The sequence below is a fragment of the Lampetra planeri genome, chromosome 28 (assembly GCF_965212315.1).
Source record: "Lampetra planeri chromosome 28, kcLamPlan1.2.h2, whole genome shotgun sequence".
In the NCBI taxonomy this organism is placed as follows: domain Eukaryota; kingdom Metazoa; phylum Chordata; class Hyperoartia; order Petromyzontiformes; family Petromyzontidae; genus Lampetra; species Lampetra planeri.
Window position 1 is genome coordinate 1160174 of NC_136134.1, and position 26164 is coordinate 1186337.

Consider the following 26164-nt stretch of genomic DNA (forward strand, 5'->3'; position numbering starts at 1 on the left):
TGCTAATTTTAATCTTGGCACCCCGCTCATCACAGATACAATGTTTTCTCCTATGACCGATTGGGCAGAAACAAAGTACAAGGAGGGGGTGGGCATAGTTTTACGTAAATTCTGTTGGTTGGGTTTGTTGTTTGCGTTGTACTTAAGTACTAAAACCCGCTTATAATATACTAGGACGGACAGATCATTATTAATTGGCTGCACAGCGGTGGCTTTTAATGCCTGTTATACAGCACTGTGGAGGCGGCGAGGTTTGTGGATCTCAAACATTGTGAAACTCCCTTCTCGTGTTATTCTTTGGTTCTTTCGGTAAAGTCACGTATAAATATTCGCATACGACGTTTCGATTGCAACACAAGCAATCATCATCAGGTATAAATGAAATAGCAACAAAAAATCTAACCAGAAAACTATAGACAGACATATAAGCAGACAGATATCACCAAGATACATAGAGAGAGTAACACAGGTACAGAGAGGGAGATCGTCTCTGTGAGGTGGCCTTAAATAGACAGAGGGGGGCGGAGGCAGAGAGAGGGAGGGGTTAGAGAAAAAATGTACATGTCAATGAGTACGAAGAACGCGTAGTAAAGTACGCAGGCTTGAACATTAGGAGAGAGGGAGAAAGAACACACTAAATTAAATAACCTAGCAAAATATCGAAATGTTATGTAATACAACACAGAGAGTCGGTCAACACACAACGCATAGCCTGGTCGATTACGTATTTCAAAGATTGCTAAGTTAGAATTTAAGTGTGAAAATTCCAAAGAAAGACAAAACATAAAAACAAGAGGAACGGAGACACACAGACAGAGCAGAACATAAGAACGACAAAAAACGAGTGTAGACAGAAAAAAGTCCCTTCTCGTGGGCATCGAGAAGGTGCCATACCCTGGCTCTCCAGGAGAGGGCGGTACATTAAAGGTGTTTCCTCGACCTGTTCCGTCCATATTCCATAGTGTTGCCCCCCCTCGCACCAGTATGCTTCTACATGTAAACGTCATTAATTGACCGATAACGCCTTAATATATAGATGACCGCAGAGCTTGGGCAACCGTTGGTGCCAGCTCATCGCGTGGCTGCCCTTCCTGCTTGTCTGTGGTTCCTCTCGCCTCCGAGTCGTGCTCGCTCTGTCCCCCTCCGAGAGCGAGCGAATACTCCGCGGCATGTTCTAAGTTTACATTTTTTCTTACATTTGGGCGGAAGACCTTGTGTGCGACTAGTTTCTAGGTGAACATTGCTTGAGTATTTGAGCTCGGGGAGGCACTACAAAGGGCCGTGTGCGACTCGTCCCTGTGTGAGAACGATTAATTTATTCGCTGCTCTCCCGGCTCTGCTCTCTGTGCCCCGACTTTCGTATCCAGAGCATGGGTGGAGGAGGAGGGGGGGGCGGTGGAGGGGGGGGGCGGCGGCGGCGGTGGCGGCGGCGGTGGAGGCCCCCGGCGCTCGCAGACGCAGCAGCGCAAGGAGCCGCGCAAGATCATCACCATCTCGTCCATGTCGGACGACGTGAAGTTGAACCGCGCCGAACATGCCTGGAAGCCCATGCTGAAGCGCGAGCCGCCGCCGAGCGACCCGGAGGGTGGTCGTACGCAGGCACGGCGACGCGCTCGCACGGGGGACACATGCACACTGATACTGGAGGGATAACTCGCTCACATGGGGACACACAGACGTGGGGACGCACGCCGACACGGAGACGCATGCAGACGGTGAAGCAGGGATGCACGCGGACATAGGAACACATTCACATGGCTACACACTGACACGGAGACGCATGCACAGAGTGAAATAGGGATGCTTACTGATATAGGGACGCAGACGTGGAGACACGCAAACACAGACTCATGCACACAGGAAACAGAAATGTACGCTCGCATCGGAGCACATTCGTGGAGACACGCGCAGGCGCAAACGCAGCGACTCACGCTTTCGTGTGTGTGCATCCTGTGCCATGCGTGTATCTCCGCTTAGGATCTCTTCAAGAAGGTGCGCAGTATCCTGAACAAGCTTACGCCGCAGATGTTCCAGGCGCTCATGAAGCAGGTGACCGACCTCAAGATCGACACGGAGGAGCGGCTCAAGGGCGTCATCGACCTGGTGTTCGAGAAGGCCATCGACGAGCCCAGCTTCTCTGTCGCCTACGCCAACATGTGCCGCTGCTTGGCCATGGTAATCTTTTATCACCCGCGGCTGCCCGCTGCCACCACCCGCCAATGCTGTTTTTCGTCCTCTGTGTATGTTCAACTTCTTTCGCACCATACGTAGACAACAGTGCTAATCGTAGGTGTGGCGGACGGACAACAAATTAAGCACCAAAAGCAGTTCTAAAGAAATGCATAGCTCCCAGTGGCTTCTTAATATTGGAAGGAAGAGCGTTCCAGACGGCCGCAGAAGCGCATCTGAAAGCGTGCGATGCAGTGACTGTCCAAGGGCCATTCATAGTCGTTATTAACGAGTCGCGTTCCCGTGAAGACCTTGGTACGTGATGCAGAGAGAGCATTGAGTTGAACACTGAATGTACACCCCTGCCACATATCTTCCCCCACCCACTAACCCATAAGCCCCACTATTCTGTACCTCGGTGAGAACTTCAGGGAGGGCTTTAGCCACCCAGCTCAACAGTTGTAATGCATCATAGCCTGAGGCACGAGCAGGAAACTGTAAGATACTCTAAGATACTCAGTTGTCTCTACTTTTCCTTACTTTTTCTCTTTCATCTTACCTATACATGTCATGTTTTGTCTGTCTGTCCGTCTGTCTGTGTATGGAACTTGCGAAGGATTTGGCTCGCAAGCCGTCGGGTTTACGTTTTAAAAAGTAGCCAGGTACCACGCCCTAAGCCCCGTGGTGAGCCAGCGCTATTTCATTATCCCATCCAGCAACTTTAAAGTAGTTAAATTAGCAATTTAGCGCTATTTATTCTTTATTTTCTTGCACCGCTCAGCGCGTGCCAAAGCTGACCGGGGGTTGCCCCTAGCAACGAACACGCCTTCGTTGGGCGTGGGGGATTACTCTCTCTTAAGTGTCATGTCCCCCCCCCACCCCAATGTGTGCACTTACTACTGTAGGCTCGGTAGATACTAATATTATAGCGCTTAGATACTATTATTGTACAGCGGGCGGGGGGATGGTGGGGGGGAGGGTAGCGGCCCAGCACCCAGCCTGCCAAGGTGCCACCTCGGCCGGCTGGGCAATCTAGGTGAGGCCGGTGGTTTTGCACGGGACTAGGCCTCACGACGGCACTGTCAGATTAGTAGCTTGTGCTATAGAGTCGTAATATACTGCTCTAGAGTCAGCATGTACTACTGTAGTGATTGCAGGTACCACCACAGTCCGTATGCACTGCTGTAATCATAGCAGGTACCACCACAGTCGGTATGCACTGCTTTAGTGATAGGTACCACCACAGTCGGTATGCACTGCTGTAGTGATAGCGGGTACCACCACAGTCGGTATGCAATGCTGTAGTCATAGCAGGTACCACCACAGTCAGTATGCATTGCTGTAGTCATAGTAGGTACCACCATAGTCGGTATGCACTGCTGTAATCAGGTACCATCACAGTCGGTATGCACTGCTTTAGTGATAGCAGGTACCACCACATTCGGTATGCACTACTGTAGTCACAGCAGGTACCACCACAGTTAGTATGCACTGCTGTAGTGATAGCAGGTACCACCACAGTTGGTATGCACTGCTGTAGTGATAGCAGGTACCACCACAGTCGGTATTGATTTAAAGCTTTCGTGACTGCAGGGATTCATCTTCTTGGTTCTTTCGGTAAAGTCACGTAGAAGGGAAGAATTTTGTTGCAGAAATGGACAAACGACCCACCGGGCTTTCACAATAGCTTAGTATCTGTGTATGTATATGTAATGTTTTTAAGAGAAACTTGATTTGAAGCTTTCGTGACTGCAAGAATCCATACTCTTTGGTTCTTTCGGTAAAGTCACGAAGGTAAGAAAAATAATAGATCACAACATTTCGATCACAACACAAGCAATCGTCATCAGGTGGGACAACCACAGCAAGAAACAACTGCTGAAGTAGGCGAGAGATCTGCCGTGGCACGAGGTTATATAGGCCTCGGCAGTAGGGGGGGAGAGAAGTTTTGAAATATATTTTTCGCCCGGGCAACGCCGGGTACTTCCCGCTAGTTTATCATAAAAGGAATGTCCCTTTCCCACCCGCTATAAATAAATAATTGCCCACGTGGCGCCCAAGCGTTTGCTTCGGCGCTGTATACGCGGGGTTGAGGTGTCCAGCACCGACTCGCTTGGCGATTCACGTGCCTTGCAGGCGAACACAATATGGGAACCGGTTTGAATTCTTAAAAGCCTCTTCCCGTCCGCCTTTAAACGGGAGAGGTGGCGTCGGCTATTAAATGGGCACAGTTGCGAGGCAGCCCATGGCACCTCGAAAATAACCTTAGCCAGCGTCTCGGCATCGAGGGCGCCCCCCTGGCTTCTGTGTACAGTGTGCCGCGACGGAAGATGGGTCCCTATAATAGTGCGCACCTTGGCATGACGCTGATCCCACTGTCGTGTGATGGCCAGCGGCAGGGAACCGTCATCTTGCGGCCTACGGGGCCCTCTCAGCTTGCCAGTGACTGAGCACCATGCTGCTTGTGGCTGAGGCTCCATGTGTGCGCCGATGCGGGTCTTGGCAGCGCTCACGTGACCGGCTGCTCTTAGACGACCTCTAGGCTCGAGATTGCTCTGTTGCCGACTGCGGCACGAATTTCGGGTCACGGCACGCGTGGCGATCGCATTTGCGATGGCTACGCTGTCGATCGCAGCACGGAGAGCGATTGAGAACTCGCGTGCTCTCTCAATGAGATTACACCGCCAATCACGGCACTGCCGAGAATCGTGCTGCTGTGAAGGATGCCAGCTACCATGCAGCAGTCGTCTGTTTAAGAGAGTGAGCAAATACTGTGCGCGTTTACCATCTGAAATTATTATTAAACAACTTCTTTCCCACCCTCACTATCGCCGTTGTGTCTCCAAAAACAGCTCAAGGTGCCGGTGGCTGAGAAGCCCGGCGTGTCGGTGAACTTCCGGAAAGTGCTGCTCAACCGTTGCCAGAAGGAGTTTGAGAAGGACAAGGATGATGACGATATTTTCGAGCGCAAGCAGAAGGAGATGGAGGCAGCTGCCACGGTAACCAGCGCGCACACGCACGCGCCATGAAGCTCACCTAAAACTCAACGCCGTTTGAGATTTAGCTGGCAAAGTCGAATAATTGTCTGAGAATCTAAACAAGGTTTATTGACCTAATGGCCTTTAACCTTGGGGCATCCCCCCCCCCCACATCGTAATCACAGACGGGGTAGTAATGAGGAAACTACTGCTGCTGACTTGTGTAATTCATCAACTTTGCACGATAAAACCTTATTGATCGAGTGCATTAGCGTTTGTAATTGGATTTGTAAACTGGTCACGTCCGTGTCGTGCTGTCTGCGTTGCAGCGACGGTGAAAGTCAACGTTAACGGAACACCATCGAGGCAGGGGCAGGCTCTTTCCCCCGCCGCTCTGGGAATTGACCCTGAAAGAGAGACACCGCTCAAACTTCACTTGTGTGGCGTTTATATCCACTTCCCATTCATCACTGCATAGGGCTCATTCTTGCCCTGTGTCTGAACGGCCCCCGTTGCACAAGATGGTCTCGCAGATGACAAACTGATGAAATGCTCAATAGCACATGTAATTTATTGTTGTGCAGTCCATGGGTCCTTGAGCTGATATAGATATATCTTCTTACGTTTGAACCTATTTTGCCTTTGTGAAAATTAGACCGATGTGTGTTGATTGATTGAATTCGACAGACGCTGCAGGCGACCAAAACCACCATCTCGTTAAATCACTGCTCCCTTGGTATTTTTGTTTATCGCTGCAAGATGTTTATAATGTTGGTGTTCAAGTGACGATGAAACATTGTCAAACGGTTAATTCTTGGCAATGGAGCATTTGAGACGTTTAACGTGCGCACTCGTTGCGCCGAGCTCAATGCCATGGGGGAATGTTTCGCGAACGAATCAAACAAATGAAGAGAACCACACGGCTAGCCAGCGTTTTTATTTCCACAACACAAACCTGCCTATCCTGTGCCCTTGCACTGCAGCAACCCATTTAGCTGACTTCTATAATCTATAATAGATGGATTTTTGGGTTAGATGACTTAAATATAAATGGTTCATTAAACCTGCCGCCACCCAACATAGCCAATTCGTGAGGTTTTGTCACGTAAACAAAATGTGTCAATTAGCTACGAGTTCAGCACACCGGTGTGTGTTGGAGAGTAAACCCACAACATTTATTATTTGAGTACCGTGGCGTTTTGCCGGTAATTACAACCAGTATTATCAAGCGACACCCAGAATTGTGGAGAAATCCTCTTGTTTCGGTCTTACATATAGGGATTAAATGTGACGTCACTTGTGAGCCAATCGGGTGCGAAGACCTGAAAGCCTTCGTGTTAAACTGACTTCTAGAAGTGAGTTATTTAATTCGCCTCTTTATTAAATCCTCCTGACGCCTCATTTGTGACACCGAAAAGAACGACACAGTGTTTGCACTTGCTGTAATAAAGCAACACAAATTAGCACAGCCGAGTGGGCAGTAATTGAATTGGCAGCTGGCTGCTTAGGCTGCCGGGGTAGTGGTTCAGGCTGGTGAGGGCATTCATTAATTTGCTCTGGCACTGGGCCAGGGCATCTTGCCCAGGGCAAAGGCAGCTTCTGTAGCAACCGCGCCCTCCCACCACCGTCACACCACCACCACTCGTGCTTCCAGGTCACACCACCACCACTCGTGCTTCCAGGCCTCATGGTCGCTTGCTCCCAGCCTAGTTAAGGGTTTCTCAAGCTCCAGATCCACCATGGGTCTGCACCTTCCGTGTTTTCCGGTCGTCTACAATCGCATGCAAATGAAGGGACGGCACGCTCTACCGTGGCTAATGTTTGCTAACCATTTTCCCCACGAGACGTGGTGGGAGCGCTCCTTGACGAATCCACTCAACGTCGCATATGCAATCTCTCGCACAAGATCTCTTATTGGATCGATTGGCGTACTGTCCATTATTTGGTACATGTTTCGCAATTGGTGGAAGTGTGCAGCTTGTAACCGCATACTTTTTACACGAGTGGATGTAAATTGGTAATTTTGGCAAGGAACCATGCTGCGCTGGGTGGACTGGAGTTTTTCCGAAAGTATTTTATTGAACAAACAATTCGCGTACACACTGACGGCATGGTATGGGAATTTGACACCAGTATTAACACAATGCGAAGTACAATGATATTTACCAACAGTTTATATTTTTTAACCTGTAACCCTACCCTAATTAAGCCATCTCAATTCACACCCTCCAAATGTTGTGAATGTCAACCAGACATTGGTTTTCTGATGACCAGAGATCACTTCAGCAGCTGCTGGCCTCCGCTTGCTAGCGCTAAGTGCTTGCCTGCCTTGTCTAAGCCATCTATAGCTCACTGACGCAAACTACTCTGCCCAAGCACCCTTGCTACCGAACCCGCCTAGGCCCATTCACCTCCCCCACATTCCCACTGAGCTGTTTGAGCTCTTTTTCAGAAGTGACCTGGCCACAAATCATTGCTCAATGAAGTTGCTTATCACGTGGAAATTTAAAGCAGTAGTCGATTACTCGAAATGCTTAATTCTAAATGTGACTGAAAAAACCTGAGGACCCGGAGAAAATCTACGACCCCGGGAAGAACATGCAAACTGCAAATATACAAGTGTCAAGAGTCGCGATCAAATCCACGACATCCTGTATACAAGGTGAGGTATTTTTATAAATTGAAGCAATGTGCGGGCCCGCCTTGCGTCCCAAATCCAATTCCAAGCAAATCCTCACGCGTCTCCTCTGCCGCCGCTGTGTATGCACTCCTGTCCGTCCCCTCCCGTCTCCTCCTGCCCTCCTCCCCCCACGCAGCCCGAGGAGCGGACGCGACTGCACGACGAGCTGGAGGATTCTCGCGACAAGGCGAGGCGACGCTCGCTGGGAAACATCCGCTTCATTGGCGAGCTCTTCAAGCTGAAGATGCTGACAGAGCCGATCATGCACGACTGCCTCGTCAAGCTGCTCAAGACGCATGAGGAGGAGTCGCTCGAGTGCCTCTGCCGTTTGCTCACCACCATCGGCAAGGACCTGGACTTCGAGAAGGCCAAGGTGGGTGTGTGGCCGACACCGCGGGGGTTCCCCACCGATTGTGGAGCGCGCGCAAGAGGGACGTACCTTGCCGTCACGCGAACTCCGCTTATCCTCGCAGCAGCGGCGTCTTTTGGCTGCTGGCCATCAAACAAAGACGGTCACCTCATTGCGCACTTTGGGATGCGCTTTTGCAGCCGTCTGGAACGCTGTTTTTCCGAAATTAACAAGCCACTCGAGCTATGCTCTTTTAAATCATCTCGATTGAAAACTCGTTTCTTTAAACTCCTTTAAAGCTACCTTTTGCGTTTAGTTTGTTTTTCCGCACCTCCATTGATCACGGTTGACTACATACAGTGCTAAACGTGCATACGTTGCTCATGAGGTGCTTGCCGAATCACCGCCATGGTCGCAACTCTTTTTTCGGTACGTGAACCGAGTGATCAGGAACAACCACTTAGCACCGTAACCGTAATGCAGTCTTAACTTGATGAAACTGCCACGATGAAAATGCCCTCTGAGTAAAATCGCATTGAGATGTATTCCCTTTGTCGGAAAGGATACACATATGTCATCGGAACGGGAAAGGGGTGAATGCAAAATGTGATGACTGTTGGTACTACAATTGCAATGGAGGCGCTTTGCATTGTTGCAGCCTCGCATGGACCAGTACTTCCACCAAATGGAGAAGATTGTGAAGGAGAGGAAAACGTCGTCGCGCATCCGCTTCATGCTGCAGGACGTCATCGACCTCAGGAGGGTTCGTGCCCACCACCCCCCACCACCCCCCCACCACTCTCCACCACCCCCCACCATGGCACGGGCGCGAGCGGGGAGGGTAGGACGGGAGGGAAATGCAGGTGGCTTGTGCAGGGTCACCACAGGCGTCACTATCATCCATCGGTGGTAAGGCGGCAGGGGGGGACTGCGCAAACATGCAGATCACGTGGACCTCTGGAACCTCATCCTTCTATCGATATGAATGGCAACGACTTGAACAAGAAAACCCTTAAAAGTTCTGGATTTCACGAGAGTATTCATAATCTTGACTTTAAAAAAATGCATGTGCTTAATGAGGCAGCTAATTTTCGTGGTCGGTCACGTTCTTGAAATGTCTGCTCTGTCCGCCCGACCTCCAATGACTGCCCACTTTAAATTTGGCTCTTCATTTAATGTTGCTAAATTCCATCTCTGGGAGTTAAAAATATCAGGTTTCCAGTCGTGCAAAGATAATTACACTCATGGCATAGCGAGTAAGAAAGTGCTGCCCCCTACTGTGTTATTTATAAACATTTTTTCAATTACTCAGATTATTTTGCTTTGAATTTCCACATAATAAGCCACTTTTGTTGAGCTATCATTTGTGGCCAGGTCGCTTCTGAAAAATAAATTAATAGCTCAGTGGGATAGTTTTATTTGTACGTTTTTAAGTGATTTTTTTACCATTCTTATGCTTTACACTCATATCGTATTTTTGTATTGTAACGTTTTTACCCACCCCTACTGGACATCTGTGAAAGAGAACGTTATAGCTCATCGGTTTCCTCCAGTATAAACATATATTCTTATTCTCAAAGGTATCTCTCTGATATCCACTTCTGCGGGCTGTTATCTTACATGAAAGGTTGCACTCTGCAAGAGATCCTGCTTGTATTGTTCATCTCTTATGTGACATTGATAGCAACAAATTTGAGAAAAGGATATGTTTTTGGCTACCCTCGCTATCCTTACTGCAGTATAGCCAACACTGCTATTCTATTTCTGATTTGACCACCCTTCGTTTATTCCAGTAACGAAGGGTCCTCACGAGACCGATTCCCCCTGCACACGGGACGCACTGACCTATGCTGCTGCTGCTGCTGTTACTCGCGGTTTCTATAAGCACGACGTCATTGCGACAGCAGCGGGGGGGGGGCGCCTCTGCAACGCCGTCGCTCGTGTTCGGCTCCGCGAGTCCGCCGTGCCGCTCGTCGATAACGCGGTGGTCCGCGATTCCGTTTCTCGCGTGCGTGCAGAATACCTGGGTGCCGAGGCGAGGAGACCTGGGACCCAAGACCATCGAGCAGATTCACCGCGAGGCTCAGATCGAGGAGCAGCAGCAGCAGATGAGGGTGCAGCAGCAGCTTAAGGGACAGAGCCAGCAGGTGGACAAGCGTGGGACCGGCCGAGGAGGCCCCAGCATGCACACGGCACCGGGTAATTGCCTCGCAGCAGCTCGCGGTGATGCAGGTGTCTGCGGTCACGACCACCACGCGCCATCGGAGGGGTTCGCCGCTGGCGGCACAATTGGCACCTCTCTGCCACTTTCAAATAAGTTGGCTCCATGCACACGTACTCTTCCCCCTTTCCCCTTGCCTCCATCGCTCAACTCCCCCCCCCCCTCCACAAGCACGACGTCATTGCGACAGCAAAGGCGCTGGAGCACATCGAGACTGACAAGCAGATATTATGCACCCACATCTTGTGTGTCTCTCAGTAGTAATTTTGGGGTGCATCTAACCATCCTATTTTGTACACTTATCACCATTTGTTCCATTTTCTTTGTCGCTGTCGATATTTCTGCTTGAATGCATGTGCGCTTGCACGCTTGTCCCATGCATCTGTGTTTACCTGTGTGTGTGCCTGTGTGTTCCTGTGAATAGCGGTGCGTGGGCCACCCCAGCCAGACGAGGGCTGGAGCACAGTCCCAATTAACAAGAGCTCCCGAGGTCTCGACCCCTCCAAGCTCAAGCTCTCGAAGGTAATCACCCGTCTCCTCAGTCACCTCGAGCAGCGATGTCTAAAATTACGCGGGATCTCGCTATCATCGATGTCAGTGACCATCCTGTTCATGTGCCTGCTTCCAGCTGATACGGGTGGCTCGGAGATAGATTGAACTGCTCTCGATCGCAAGGCAGATTAGCTTTTTGGGGTCAATAAAATGAGCTCCACTTGGGGAAGCCAACACTATGGATAGACTCGACCCCTGCCATAGGAACGCAGAATTTCGACCACTGGCACTGGGATGAAAACCGGAGATAAGCACCGCCTTAAAATGCTCACTTGAGCAGCAAATCTCCGACTTTTTGAGTTCACGCCTCGAGGTGGTACAAGCCACGAGGAAAAACCTGTTGCTGTTTCCCTGCGTGTTCTTAACTCCGTACAAAACTGTACGACGAGCGGTGAAATCTGGGTTACATTATTACACGTCGTTCACGCGTGCCGATGCCGCTGCACCGCTTTTGGGGATAGCCACGATTGTTCACCGATACTTTCCACGCACAAGCGCACGCCACCGTGGTGCCGCCCGCGAAAGCGGAAGCTGTGAGCAGTCGCCGATTTAAATGTTCACCCGATCGGCGTGAGCAAACGATGCCGAGCGCTGTGCTCTGTCCCGTCCGCTGTGCGCGCGCTAGCCGATGTCGGATGACATTCAGCTGGGACCTGCCAACCGGCACTGGGGAAAGGGCAGCAGCGGCGGCATTGGATCCAAGCCCATTGAGACAGGTAAGAGTCCACAGCACCAACCTTGAGTTCGATTATGGCTGGGGGGGTGGGGTGGGGGAGCCATGGGGAATGCAGCACAACATCATCATCATCATCCTTGTCACACAAAGATCATAGCACACAGGCGTCTGCTTGTTTACCGGGCTAAGTTTATGTGCGTGATCACGACTCCTTCCCTTGGTGCAGTCAGCTGCCTGGCGGGCCAGACGTTCTAGAAATAATTAAAGAAAACACCACGAGACTACTGCTGAAATCCAGGAAGCCACCAGGCTACCCATAATGGGATATTCAATTTCACAGTCCCAGTCTTGTTGATTAGGACTGTGCTCCAGCTGTTGTTTCTTGAGTTCTTGGAACCATTTGATGCCTTCCTATCTTGCCTTCCTTTAATCCCACCCGTCTAGAATTATGCAGTCTCTCTCCGCTCTCCCTGCCCCAGGTCACTAAGGACTCCCTCCAATTTACTTTAATTCTTGTCATTGGTGGCATCTCATTAGCCCCGACTGGACATCTGTGAAAAATAGCATCTTAGCTCATTGGATTCCACCAGGATAAATAAAGATTATAATACTGTGTGTATGTTGCACTTCTTTTGCACCGTATGGAAAGAGCCTTCTGTGTTGTGTGCACTTTTGTGGCTAAGCGACGCACACTCTCACCGCCTTTCCTCACGCACGCGTGCACGTGTCTGTGTGTGTGTCTGTGTGTGCGCACGACGCACGCATACAGAGTTGGGCCAGAGCAGCGGCGGCGTGGGCACCGCCCCGAACCGCTACTCGGCTCTGCAGAACCAGATGGCGCAACCTCCCTCGGAGAACAGCGACAGCCGGAGACCAATCAGCAGGTCAGACAGCGGCGTGCGTGCGCGTGCTAGTACCGCCCCGGCGTGCCGGGTGGCTAAACGGCCCCAGATGTCGGCACTCAGGGGGGTCTGCATCTCGGGTTTCCATCAGCCTGTCGCCTCTGCAGGGAGTTTAACCAAAGTGAACATTGGGGTACTGTGGCCAATAGCATTGCTGACTATTATTGAGTGATTATTATTTGCGGCTCCACATACTTCTCTGGGGCTGAGTTGATGTAGAGGAGGCCCAATGCAGGGTGTACGTACAATATCCCCCTGGGAATTTTACACAAACAGACTTTTCATCCTGGGTTTACCAGAATGGGGAGCACAATGTGAGAGCCACGATTACGCCTCTCCCCGCTTGGCACAGCTCCGTCGTGCATCGGAGCTCCAGCTCGTACTTCCTTGTCTGTAGGGTGGCCTCGTCTCGAGTGCTTGATTCCAAATTGTCTCAAATACTTAATCGCACACTAATAGTCTATTCCAAATGACTTAACGTGGTTGCTCGCACATCACAGACACGGTTAGCGCATAGTTTAGGAGTTTCCCCATGCACATGCCCTGTAATAGCATACGTAGGGCCCTAGCAGGCAAGTAACGGCATGCTCGGATGCGGCAGACCATGCGCAGGCATAGCTTAGCATAGCACACCTAGTCATGAGAGCAAGCAGCCATTAATCATGCCCCACCTTGCCGCATAAAAGCACCAACAAAGACGCAAAGACAGACACATTCAAATTGTGGCACCAATGCACAGACATACAGGGTTATGCATCCTTAATAGAGATTTTTTGGGTTAGATTGCCTAAATATATAAATGTGTCGTTAAAACTCGCCACCACCTGACAACCAGCTAGTAGAGGTTGTCACGTAAACAGAACGTGCCAGTTCGTCACTAGTACAGCACACCGGTGTGTTGGAAAGCCAAGCCACAACATTTACAATACGAGTACGACGTTTCGCCAGTAATTACAATTCGCTTCATCAGGCGACAGACAGTTTGGTGGAGAAGTCCACCTGTTTCGTTCCTTATATAGCGGCGTAGATGTGGTGACCACACTTATGAGCTCTTGCGCAAAGTGGGTGGGGGGATGAGTCAACGTACATTATGCATGCCCATTATGCGAACCCTTTTAATTTGTCCTTCCTTTCCATGGTGTATTAAAATAGCCTACCAACACTTAATCCCTATTGAAGTATGGTGCCCTTTATAGGCATGCATGTAAACAATGTTTTATTTGACGGTTCGCTTCCACGCAGCAATAAGGCGGTAGCTATCTGAACGGTAAAATCATTTTTATTTCTTTCAATTTCGGTTGATTCTCTAATTAGTCTTGGCCAGTTGTAGCTAATTTTGCACAGAACTTCAACATTATCATTAGGGCTATGCACACTGACACAAAAAGCATGAAAATACACAACCACCACCATTCACCACTAAGTTGCGGTGACATCACGATAGCGCTCGTGCCAGGCTGGGTACACTGAGGCCACGTGAAGTATCGAAGGCTCACCTGCAGGAGCAGTGGCGGAGCCAGGATTTTCAGGGAGGGGTGCAACCCCTCCAGCAATGAAAAATGATAGGAGTTGTTAGTAAGGAAGGACTTTTCCCGTGCTTTTTATTCGACGCGTGTGCGGCGATGGCGCAGCCATCGATCGAGGGTCGAATTCGAACCGTGTGTGATCGGCATCGCGCTCGCTGAAGGTGTTGATGCCTTCAGGGAAGTCGTGTACTATATATACGCAACTGCGCAGAATTCTGAGTCACTTATAACCGCTTTGCCGTTACTTATTGCCAATTATGGACTCAGACTATTGTCCTATCATCTCATAGAGTTCCTGGCACATAATAATATGCTACACAGTGGCGGTGGGGGTCACAAAATGACGATTTATTACTAAGAAACCCCCAATGATCCGATAGATATTAGAGATTTCGATCAGATCATTGGGGGGGGGCATGTGCCACCCCACCCCCCCCCACTGGCTCCGCCAGTGTGCAGGTGGTCATGAGACAAGAGTCTGCGTGACAGCGCACACACACAGACTCGCGAGCAAAGCTGCAGTCTCAGTTGGGGGCGTGTGGACTTGCCGCAGTCAGCGAGTCCTGTGTGAGTGACGCCAGATGTAGCTACGCGAGCCCCCCGCCCCCAGCCAACCCCCACCCTCCTTCCTCCGATTAACGTGGTTGGCTACGTACTGTGAGAAATAAGTTGAACATGCATACAAGCGTGCACCTCTCCATGTTTCATCGTGCACTTTTCAGCTTCTCTTCCGTGTCCATATTTGCAATCCATACGTCATACGTTTAAACTCCATCTTTAATTTGTTTCAACACTTTAAACGCGGTGCAATTATCCACGGCGTACGTACTGTCTCCCGTCTCGCACACGCGTGCACTTCAGGGGCAGCACCGGTCGCGAACGCCCTGAGCGCGTCGAGCGCGGCATGGAGAGGAGCGCGCGGCCGCCTGGTATCACGAAGCGCAGCTTCAGCAAGGAGCAGCCGGACGAGCGGAGCCGCGAGCGCAACAGCGAGCGCGAGGGAGCGGCGAGAAGGGCGGGCGGCGGTGGCGCCGGGCAGCACGAGGAGCGGGCGCGGGAGCGTGACGACGAGCGCAAGCAGCAGCACAGGACGCCCAGCGCTGGTGCGTGTTTCGCCCCGTGTCCTCCACGGCTGTGTCCGGACCTCCACAATATTCACGCATGCACCTGCACCTACTCCTGTCTCCAGCTTGAATATTGAATGAGTCGAGTTGAAAATGTAATATCCTCCAGTAGTATGGCTGTTCTGGTGGCTTACTGGATTTCAACAGAATTTTCATGGTGGGGTTTTGTTCAGTTTAACCCAGAGAATAATTTTTCAATGAATATTTTGCAGGTTTGCTGGTTGACTCGAATAGCTGAGAAGTGGTAGCTGCAGTCATATCTAGAGGTATATTGGATGTGATTGTGGGTGAAATTTCCTGGGTTCGCCGACCCAGACAAACAGTTCCGCTTTGTGGGAAGTTTGCAGTGGCAGTGTTATTAATAAAATGGCCCTCGCCATAGGCACGTGGTATATTAACCACAGTTGGCTCGGAAGAGCAGCACCCTCCGAGGCTTGTTTTTTAGCATGAAGACAACGGACGGCGCGTCGCATAAACCCAAGGTCGCCGCTCACTTGCGGCGTGCTTTGAGCGAAGTGTGACGCTCGCGCGCGCGTGTGTATCCGTGGCTGTGATGCAGGCAAGGAGGAGGTGGCAACGCCTGCCGCGCCAACCAAGCCGGCCCTCAGCGAGGAGGAGGTGGAGAGGAAAGCCCAGGCCATCATTGACGAGTTCCTGCACATTAACGACATGAAGGTACGCATGGGCCTCCAACGCTGCTGCTGCTGCTAACTCGATCCCTCACTATATTTGAAGTGTAATGGAGAGCAAAGCCCCAAGTCATCACCCTGATGTGTGGTGACCCATGCCATGATCTGTTTTGTTTCTGTAACTTAATTGTACATTTGTGATAGCCAGGTCACTTCTAAAAACAAAAAGAGCCGTATAGCTCAGTGGGGCCTTACCTGGTAAAATACAAAAATTGTTCAGTTTGTGGTTTTAGTTTGTCAGACGGCTCTGGTGGAGGGGGGGGGGAGCTTGAGCGTGGCTGGGGGCTTCGGCTGCCCCTCATCACTGACATGGCACGTTTGTCCACACACGCTCGTCCGGAGCAGGAGGCGGTGCAGTGCGTGATAGAGCTGCACTCTCCCACACTGCTCTACGTGTTCGTGCGGACGGGCATGGAGTCGACGCTGGAGCGCAGCACCATCACGCGCGAGCACATGGGTCAGCTGGTGGCCCAGCTGGTGCTCAGGGGTGCCATGACCAAGGCGCAGTACTTCAAGGGGTGAGCCGACCACGCGCGTGCCCGGTCACGTGCCTCTTCCTGCTAATAAAACTCTTGGTCTTCTTCAATCACAACCCCCCTGTTGGGACACCGACCGCTCTTGGCGCCTCAACGTATCCTGGCTGCCACCGCTGCTGACCAAGAATGTTTTGCGATCTTCTTGCCTGTGTCTCTCCACTCCAGCTTGTTCCATTCTTATAGCTTGCCCAGCTCATGCGTGGTGTCTGCCTCGTCCTTATCAGTCTAGCAACATGCACAGTGGCCTGTCCACCGCTCCGGATCACCCTCTGTACACGTTCATAACATCGGCGCTTTGGTGTCCGGAATGCATTCATTGGCCCGAAAACTTGGATAGCCCCCTTTAATGCCGCACCCTGCACTTCCGTGTCCACGGCTCTTGATGAAATTAATATCTGCATAAAAATTTTCACGCGTTCATTGCGGCACCATTATTCACCATCGTTCCCTGTGCTGTCGTTTGACCATACATCACCACTCTGGTCAGTGCAGGTTGGTGATGTGGGGGGGGGGTGGCGCCGATCCTTCTATCCAATGATGTTGGCCGTGACGGCCACTTCAGCTCAGGTCACTGGCTGGGTTCATTACGCAATGCACCACCAACCCACTGCGCCACCACTTCCCATCCAGCGTGCGAAACCTTTCTTCCCCAGTCACAGCCCCACGTGAATCAGAGCGGCGAGAAGTCGATTCCTGATGCAGCACGGGGTGGCCTAAGCGTGAGGAGCTTCTGTGGCGGGCGGCACGCGTGCGGCACGCGGTTGGCATGCGGTGTGCTAACGCGTGGCTCGTGCGCTTTTCAGGCTGGTTGAGATCCTGGAGTCATCCGAGGACATGGAGATCGACATTCCTCATATCTGGGTGTACCTGGGCGAGCTGATCGTGCCCATGGTAACGGAGGGGAGCATCACCCTGGAGGAGCTCTGCTCGTGAGTTGCGCCATCGCCCGCCGCACGTCCACGCAGGGAAATCTTGCAATGGAACTGCTCCCCCACCCGACCTGCCGACGTCTCGGTGGCGAGATGTTAACTCCCTCGCCTGGTATACAGGACGTAGGTTTGATCCCGACCCGGACGCATGTATATTTGGAGTTTGGCATGTCTCTTTCCCCATTGTCGTGTGGATTTTTCTCCAGGTCCTCCGGTTTTTCCCTCCACATTTATAATCAATATACGTAAAGAGTATTTGGCTGCTATAAATTTGCACGTGATAAGCCACCTCATTAAGCTATCATTTGTGACCAGGTCGCTTCTGAAAAAGAGCTCATAGGTCAGTGGGCTTTACCTGGTAAAATAAAACTAGTTTAGTTCAGTCTCATTTGCGCACACTCTCACCATCGCTGTTCACGGCTGTCGTAGCACTCGATTTGCGAGGCGCCTAAGTTAATATCCCCGCCGGCTGTCTACACGAGCTTTGCGAGTTATATTTTAACCTATGAACTTGGGCTGGCCTTGGTCTCAGCCCAGGCTAGTTCCAGCTCCAGAGTGAGGCACGAGCTCCTCGAGGTAGGTGGATGTGTCATGATGCTCACGCCGGCCGCCCCGTGTTTGTCTGGTGCCGCCCTTTGCAGGGAGGTGGTGAAGCCTCTGCGTCCTGTGGGCAAGGCCGACGTCCTCATTGCCGACATTCTGCTGCTGCTGTGCAAGCAAATGGTGAGAGGCTTAGTGCGTGCCTGTGTATCTTTGTGCACCCACTTGGCACGGTGGGGGGGGCATGGCTGGTGCCTCTGCCAATCATCAGTCAACCCATAACACCTGGGTCCATCTCCTGACCTCCTGTCAGTGAGCATTCGACACTTTCACGTGGCCTCAGAGTGCACCTTATCCTGGCATCAGTGCTGTGGTGATGTCACCTCCACTTTGTGGAAAACAGTGGCTGTTGTGTTTGCAGGAACGGTGCAATGTGTACTGTGTATATGGGTGGAACCCGACGACGCAGCCATGGTTCACATCGGTCGCGAGTGATATCAAAACCGGTCGTGAGCCTAGCCTATGTTGACTCAACTGTAAAGCAGGGGCCTCTGCGCTGGCCACAGCCGCCACTCCTGCGCTGTTCTGGCCTCAGTAGGTGCTTAACCCATTGGTGCACATTCGTACATTGGATGTGCACGCGCCAGCGTCATTGTGCACGCACCTGCGTCGTTGTATCACATTTCCCACTTGCTAATTTGTTCTGGTCGTCTTTTCATTCATTTTATGCTGGGAAAAGCCAGTGGCCTCCAACAAAGTTGAAATTGTGGCCCCATGTGCGACACTTCGTTTGTCATTTCCCCCGTGCATCGGATGTCCACGTTTGGCTACGTACGGTGTCAAAGAAGTTCAGCGTACATACGTTCAGACACTGAACGTGTATAGAATTGGACACATTTGTATTTCAGTTAGGCATATTTGTTAGCGATCCAGCGTGCGTACCGACTCAAAAGCATTCGGTGCAGCTTGGCTAAATGGCATTCCCATGTTGTCGACCTGAGGAGAGGTGTGCGTGTGAAACACCTTGTGTGCACGCTGTGCGGTTAACCGTTGGCGCTGCGTGCACCCTCTTTGCTGCTTACCCTGCTTCTGCAGAGCCACACCAAGGTGGGGGCGATGTGGAGGCAAGCGGGGCTCAACTGGGCCTTGATCCTGCCGGAGGGAGACAACGTGACCAGGTTCATCACGGAGAAGGTGCGCGCAGACAGCACCGCGGCGCCCTCCATTGCGCCCACATGCTCCCCCCCCACTCCCTGTACCCTCGCGCGCCTCCCCCCCCCCCCCTCGGTCTTCGCGTGTCGGTTTTATTTTACGAGGTAAGGCCCCCACTGAGCTATACAGCTCTTTTTCGAGAGGGGCTATGTGCTCGGGGTTAGCCTTGACCTTTAACGTGATAAGCCAGCCATACGCTGTAGGGAGGTACATTTCAATCGTCCACACGCGGCAGTCGTGGTGCAAGGGCGGTCTCGGTTGCAGCGCCGTGGGGCTCACCGCGTATGCGATTCAGCCTTGTCTCTCGGCGTCGCGCAGAAGCTCGAGTTCACGCTGCCGGAGGCCAGCGCCGCCGTGGAGGTGCCCGTCAAGAGAGCGGCCATGTCCATGGAGGAGGTGGAAGAGCACCTGAACCGGCTGCTGCAGGAGAAGGTCGACAATGAGAGGATATTCGACTGGATCGAGGTGAAGAGGAGTGGGGAGGGGGACACATGCACGCACATGCACACACACACACGCACAATAACAACCGCCATTCGCCACTAAGTGGCGGTGACGTCACCACGACGCTTGTGCCAGGCTATGTGCACCTTGAGGCAACGTGAAGTGTCGAATGCCCGCTGGCAGGATGTCACGGGGCAGACCCAGATGCCGCAGGTCGAATGACTTAGACAACTGGCTGATGCACCACCTGTGCCCCCTACTGTGCCAACTGGCTGTGCTTTAGCCACCCGGCGCTCCGCTCGTTGGCGTGAGCGTCGCTCCTCCGCCCTCCGTTGTTGTTGGAGGGGGACTGCCTCCAACTGCCCAGTAGCGTCCTTCACGAGCCTCCTTCACAGAGGCCGATCTTGACACCGCTGGTACCAGTCATCGGCAAGTCCACTCCGCTCCACGTCCTCCTGTACCACATCACTCCATCTCTTCTCTAGCCCGTGCCGCCCCCGTTTAGCCCCCTCGATCCGGCCGAATAAAAGCTGTTTAGGCATGCGGTGGCTGGGTATGCGGGCTACATGACCTAGCCAGCGCAGCCTTGCCTGCCGGAGGAGCTCTCCGATGGGACTTTGTCCACATCTTTCAAGGATTTGTGAGCTCCTCACACAATCGAGCCTGGTTAAACCCAGGATGGATCGTAGGTAGGCCAGCCTGAATGTTTATAACAGGCGAAGATGTTCCATTAGGGGTGTCCACGTTTCGCAAGCGTAGAGAAGGGAGGGCATGACCGTGGCCGGGAAGACCTGAAGCATCGTGTGGAGCGAGAGACCAGGTAGCTTCCACACAGCGTTGCGCAACCGATGAAAAGATAATGCTGCTCGACTGATTCGGAGTGAGACCTCTGCTGTTAAACTGGAGCCGGTCATGAGCACACTGCCCAAGTTTGGGAAACTCTCCACTCTCTCCACAACTGCCCCATCACCAATTGGGAGTTGTGGGGGTGGAGTGTCCGATGGTACAAAATACCTAGGCAGGTGCTTAGTTTTGGTGGGGCTGATGGTAAGTCCCCACCTCTTGGTGGCAAGCTCCAGGTTCAGCAGCAGCGCCTCCAACTCCTCCTCTGAGTGAGCAGCAATTACCAGATCATCAGCATACATAACGTGGTTGAGCAATAGGGAGCAATCCCTTGACCGCACCCGGGCATCGATCAGCCTCCCATTGTATCTGTACCAGATGGAAATTCCTCCGGTACAGCTATTGAAGGCTTCACGAGCTATGTGGTCGAAATAAATGTTAAATAATGTGGGAGCCAGAGGACATCCCTGTCGCACCCCAAGGTGTACAGGGAATGGCTCGGACTCCTGGCCACGTAGTTTTACCCTTAATGATCGTTAGCAAAGGCCAATTGGAATTGGCCCTCCCCTCCACAGCACTGTCCACGACAGCGTTGCCCGTCCGGCACCACGAGGAGGTCGGGGGTTGTTTTACTGCACTACACACGCACACACATGCGCACACAAATGCATGCACACACTCGCGCATGCAGAGAACAAAGATCACCCGTGTAAGCTTTTATGTAAGCCGTTGGGACCTTCTTGCCAGTATCTAAAATTAGGAAAAATAAGACTTTTACTCTTCCGGACAATAAAACAGGAGGTGTAAAGGTGTTCAAGCACCAAATAAATAAGGCTCTCTCTGGTGTTGGTGAATGCATGTATTATCATGTTTGTTTGCATATTTTTACGTGTGGTTAATGGAGACTTGATGCCTTGCAGAAGGTATCTATTTGGTGTTTGAGCATCCTTATTAACACCTGGTTGATTGCCCGAAAGGGTGAAACTTATTCATATTTTTCATCATTTTACATTCGCTGTGGGCGGTCACCTGTGAAGGCCACCACGGCACACAGATGAGAAATGGCCAACAAGGCCCAGCTGGTTAACGCGTTTACCCGCCAAAAATCTCTGCCCAGCAGCAGCCTTGCACATCAACTGTTGTGTGTGTGTGTACAGTGGCTGCTCCCTTGCTGCTGCCATTTACTGTTTCTGGAACGCTCCCTCTGGCTGCGTGCGTGATCCATGCCTTCCCACTCCTTCACTCCAGTCTGAAGACTTGTGCTCACGACCGTTATCTTCCGTATCGTTATTTATCTTGATTCGCACAATAACGGGCTGCTGTACACACAATTGATGTCCCCGCTCCCTACATCTCATCATGCGCTGTCTTGAGATGCGGTTAAATTGCGTCCTCGACTTCGCTAATTTTAAGTAGTTTTTGCGAGTCCGACACGTCCTACAGTTGTGATACGACACTGCCCTCGCCACCCCCGCTCATCGTGCGTGTGTGTGCCCTCTGCCGCTCGTTGTGCTCGTAGGTTAACCTGGAGGAGAGCCAGACTAAATCTTCGGCATTTATCAGGGCGCTCATGACGTCCTTGTGCCAGTGTGCGATCGGTGAGTTCCTTTGCATACACGCACGCACGTTTTACTCGGTCCGAGCTGAGGTCGACGTTGCGCCTGCCTGGATCGGTGTGGATTAAAGCCCCTGCGGATAGGACCGGAATGAGAGCCTCACTGTGCCCATGATTCACCACCCCCTGTCCCCGCACTCCCCGTGTGCTTTGCGTATACATAGCTGAATTTCCGTGTCTCAGTAAGCTTCTGACAAGGCCGACCTTTATAATTGTTGTCGCCAAATAACCGCCACGTTCTGGGCAAGGACACATAGGTTGCTCTTCATCCATTTGGAGTGGTGTATAAGTCGATTGCCAAGTTCTTTCCCTATGTAACTAATCTGGACATTGATGTCTGCGTTGTGTGTGGCTGAGACGAATAGAAACTTTCAACGTCCATTGTCTAGGAAGTGGATTCGGGTGACGTGCGGTGGATTGCTTAAATGGTTCCCCAGCTGTAGTCTTCCCCAGATGCCGCAGTGCTCCTCCTCGCGCCGTTGTAACCCCCCCTACCCCCCTCCCCCCCTCCCCCGTCTCTTCCACGCCGTGCCCCACCCCCACAGAGGACCATAGAGCCCAAGTCACCGAAACCCCGACCATCACGAGCAGAACGCGGATACTGATCAAGTACCTGGATGGAGACGCCACGCGGGAGCTGGAAGCACTTTATGCACTACAGGCTTTGGTTTTCAAGCTCGATCACCCCCCAAGTGAGTAGCGCGCCCGCTCGCGTCGCTCGGCTCCTGTAGGCGCCGTGGCGATCCGGCACAACGAGATCGTGCCCGGGCAATCGCAGCCCGTCTCCCTCTCCCAGGGAGAGTGTTTTTGCAAACGCGAGGAACTACGAGGAGGAGGAGTGTTGCCTTGACACTGCTTCATAAGCCCTGGTACCTGCCCGTGCACCAAAGTCTTCAGTGGCCCAAGCGAGGCCCATTTCCCAATGTGGAATTTGGTTGATGGCTAAAGCTCCACGTTAGCATGCCGGAGTGAATCATAGCGGGGCTTGTAACTTGAGCCTGACAACGGGTGGAGTGACCACGCAGTGACCCCAGCCGACCGGCTGAATTGAACTTGTCGTGCCTGTCCTCGTAGCGATCGCTGTTCTGGTAGCAATAACTGGCGGCGGCGGCAGCAGCATCCCGTCCGTCGACAGAGAAAGGCACTCTCATTCATTCAGCCACTGTGCCTCACATGAGCTGGGCTTGTCTTCGCTGCGAGTGCTGCTCATGCCCTCGTCCAAACTGCTCTTTTCTGTTGCACTGCTGAGCCATCCGTTGGCCTGGGAAGTGGGCCGTTCTCATGGGATAAGTGCTGAGTGGGTTCAATTTGTTAGCCCTCCAGGAGTGATGGGTCTGAGGCAGCATTTCTGAAGCTCTTTCTAGCACTGCCAAACTTGGGAATTGATGCATTTTTGCAATTTAAACTTTATGCTGATATATTTATTTTTACTGATTTTCTTACCCTTCCTATACTTTGCACTCCTATTGGCTTTTTTGTATTCTAACTTTGTGACCCGCCCCTACTACTACGCATGTTGAACGTCTTTCGCACCGGATGTAGCCAACCGTGTTAAGCGGAAGTGCGGACATCTTTGGATAAAAGAGCTTCATAGCGGAGCTTATCGTATTTATCCAGGATAAAATAAAGATTAATATTCCGCACTGCGCCAATCTGTTGCTACTTGTGGGCATGTTGCTGAGCAGCCGTGGTTGAGACGAACGCGTCACGGTGACCTTCCGCCGCCCGCCCGTGTCTCCCTCACCCCCTATCGTTGCACGCGTGCAGAGGTCCTCCAGACACTGTTTGACAACCTCTATGACGAGGACATCATCTCTGAGGACACTTTCTACCAGTGGGAGACGAGCAACGACCCAGCCGAGCAGCAGGGCAAGGGTGTCGCGCTCAAGTCGGTCACCTCCTTCTTCAAGTGGCTCCGCGAGGCGGACGAGGAGTCCGAGGACAACTGAGAGACAGACGACGGCGGATAAATCGTTAAATAAAAAAAACTACGCATCCTGCCCCAAGTTTTATTTTTGGCTTTTTATTTTCATATTTTGGGGTGTTTATTCCTGTTGTGTTGCGGCACGCGCGCGCCCGCCCGCCCGCACCTCTCGGATCCCGACCTGCGCTCTTCTTTGTCCATCCGCCTCTGCCGCCCCCTTCTAAGTGGTCGACCACCACCGCCCCCCCCACTCCCCCCCCCCCCCCCAGGCCGCTTGGCGATAATGGCCGACACAAGCGAAACTGTCGCTCGCGATGCATTTTGAGGATTTTGCGAGGTACAGGTGGGGAGAGGGAGGCCCTCTCTCTATCTCTCCTCATCGCCAGGGCTGGAGTTTCCAAATTACGAGTTTCCCCGAGTTGTTGAAAACATTTCCTGACTTCATTTCCACTTTTTTTGTTCTGATTTTTGTTTTTGGGTTTTTTCCTTTGTTAATTTCAGCCGAACAGATATAAAATGGTCGCGGAGGAGTCGTTAACTAATGATTGGCGCGCAATGAGATCAGTATTTATGTAGTTCCAATGGCCAGGCGAGCGGCTGCTGCAACTGCCGCCGCACCATCCCCCCCCTCACCGAGCTGTAGTTCGGCGTTGTCTGGCGAGTGCGCGCTAAGCATCGGCAGAAGCGGTTTAGAATTGTTGAACCAGGAGTCTTAACCCCCCCCCCCATCACCGACCGCAAATCAAACCATTTTCACTTTTTAATATAGATTGACTGATTTATCGTGTTCGTTTGCATCTTTTTTTTGACAAACTTGAAAAAGCCTGAGGATTGTCAGGATAACTAATCATGATTACTCTGCATTTTTGTTTTTGTTGGTGTTTAAAAACAGAAACGTGATTGGGTTTTTTTTCTCTTCCCTTCCCCTCGCGTCGCTCCACGCGAAAACTGTCGTTGAACGTGACAACGACGGCGCCTTAGGGCGGGGTGGGACGGTGAGAGATGACATCACAGAGCTGTATTTATTATTATGGCAAAAAAAAGTTTAAAATTTTTTTTTTCTCTTTGTTAAGTGCTGGTTAAATCGCAAACAAATTCCAGTTCTCTGAAGCTTTATGAGAAATAATACGTATGAAAAAGTATAAAAATACAAAAAATAAGTTAAAACGTAAAAAAATATAAAGAAAATTAAGGGTTACCTTAATTTATTTTTTAAAGTCCACACTTGCTCAGTTTGTTCGATCAATTTAGAATTTCTATTTAAGAAAAAAATAAGTGCTGTAAAATAGACCTTTCCCAGTTTTCGCCTTGAAACAGATGACTTCAACCCTAGAGAACGACGCAACAATAACGAGCGCAAGGAAGAGGCTGGACTCGATATAATTTTTTCGCTTATTTTTATGATTTCGATTTTTTTTTTAGATCCTCGATCCGCTTGGGCTTTTCTTTTTTTCGTGGCTTTTGGCGACAGAGGTTAATAACTCTGTCTAAAGACGATGCAACAGATGAGAGGCGAGCCATTGGATTGTGAGAAAGTCGCGCTTTGGCTTCTGTGGAGAAGACCCCCCCCCCCACACACCCACCCCGGAGAGACAGAGAGAGGGTGGTTTTCTTGGTGCGTCGCAGCGGTGCGCTTTCTTTTCTCTCTCCCCTCCCGTTCCTTGACCTCCGACCTTTATCCGACATTAATCATAAAAAGAAAACAACAGATGCAACAGATGGGGCAGTGGGGGGGGAAAGAGAAAAAAATTGTACATACGAGATGCTGAATCGAGAAATATTTAATAAAGGTTATAACCCTCTTTTCACTTTGGAAGCAACACAAAAATAAAAAGACGCTCTTGCAAAAGAATATTTTCAAGTGTGTGGGGTCTGCTCTTGGCAGCGTTCACTGAGCTAGTAAAAAGTGGATTAATGTGCCTATCAGTTCTTACGATATATGTAAAACGAATAAAATGACATACGATGAGCATGTCCCGTTGATTTGTATCTGCAGTCATTTTGCTCACGACGAGGGGGGGGGGGTCGGCGTACGATCGTCGCACGTGGGGGGGGGGGGGTCCAGCAGCTTCACGGGGTGACGCAACGGTTTACCGTGGGGACTGAACTCTTGGAGGGGAGCTGGGGAGGGAGGGCCGCCATCGCTCTGCGTGTTGCATCGGCGAGGCTGCTGCCACCTCCGCGGTGGGAGTTGTGTACACACGGATTCCTTGTGCTGAAAAAAACGACTGATTTCTAGTTTCTACTCAGGCACT

At 51.4% G+C, this 26164-nt stretch overlaps 1 protein-coding gene across 1 annotated transcript in view; it reads left to right on the forward strand.

Moving 5' to 3' along the window:
- The window catches only part of LOC144728304 (eukaryotic translation initiation factor 4 gamma 1-like), a 135377-nt gene extending 109487 nt beyond the window's left edge, over window positions 1-25890 (forward strand). Inside the window, 20 exon segments of the mRNA XM_078607637.1 lie at window positions 1347-1442; window positions 1444-1599; window positions 1978-2175; window positions 5022-5168; window positions 7964-8200; window positions 8835-8939; window positions 10195-10375; window positions 10822-10919; window positions 11575-11665; window positions 12395-12509; window positions 14915-15156; window positions 15737-15852; window positions 16212-16384; window positions 17206-17331; window positions 17973-18054; window positions 18967-19065; window positions 19402-19548; window positions 21890-21968; window positions 22531-22677; window positions 23753-25890. Coding sequence (XP_078463763.1) covers window positions 1347-1442; window positions 1444-1599; window positions 1978-2175; window positions 5022-5168; window positions 7964-8200; window positions 8835-8939; window positions 10195-10375; window positions 10822-10919; window positions 11575-11665; window positions 12395-12509; window positions 14915-15156; window positions 15737-15852; window positions 16212-16384; window positions 17206-17331; window positions 17973-18054; window positions 18967-19065; window positions 19402-19548; window positions 21890-21968; window positions 22531-22677; window positions 23753-23934 — 2817 coding nt within the window. The 3' untranslated portion in view covers window positions 23935-25890.
- The last annotated feature ends 274 nt before the right edge of the window (window positions 25891-26164 follow it).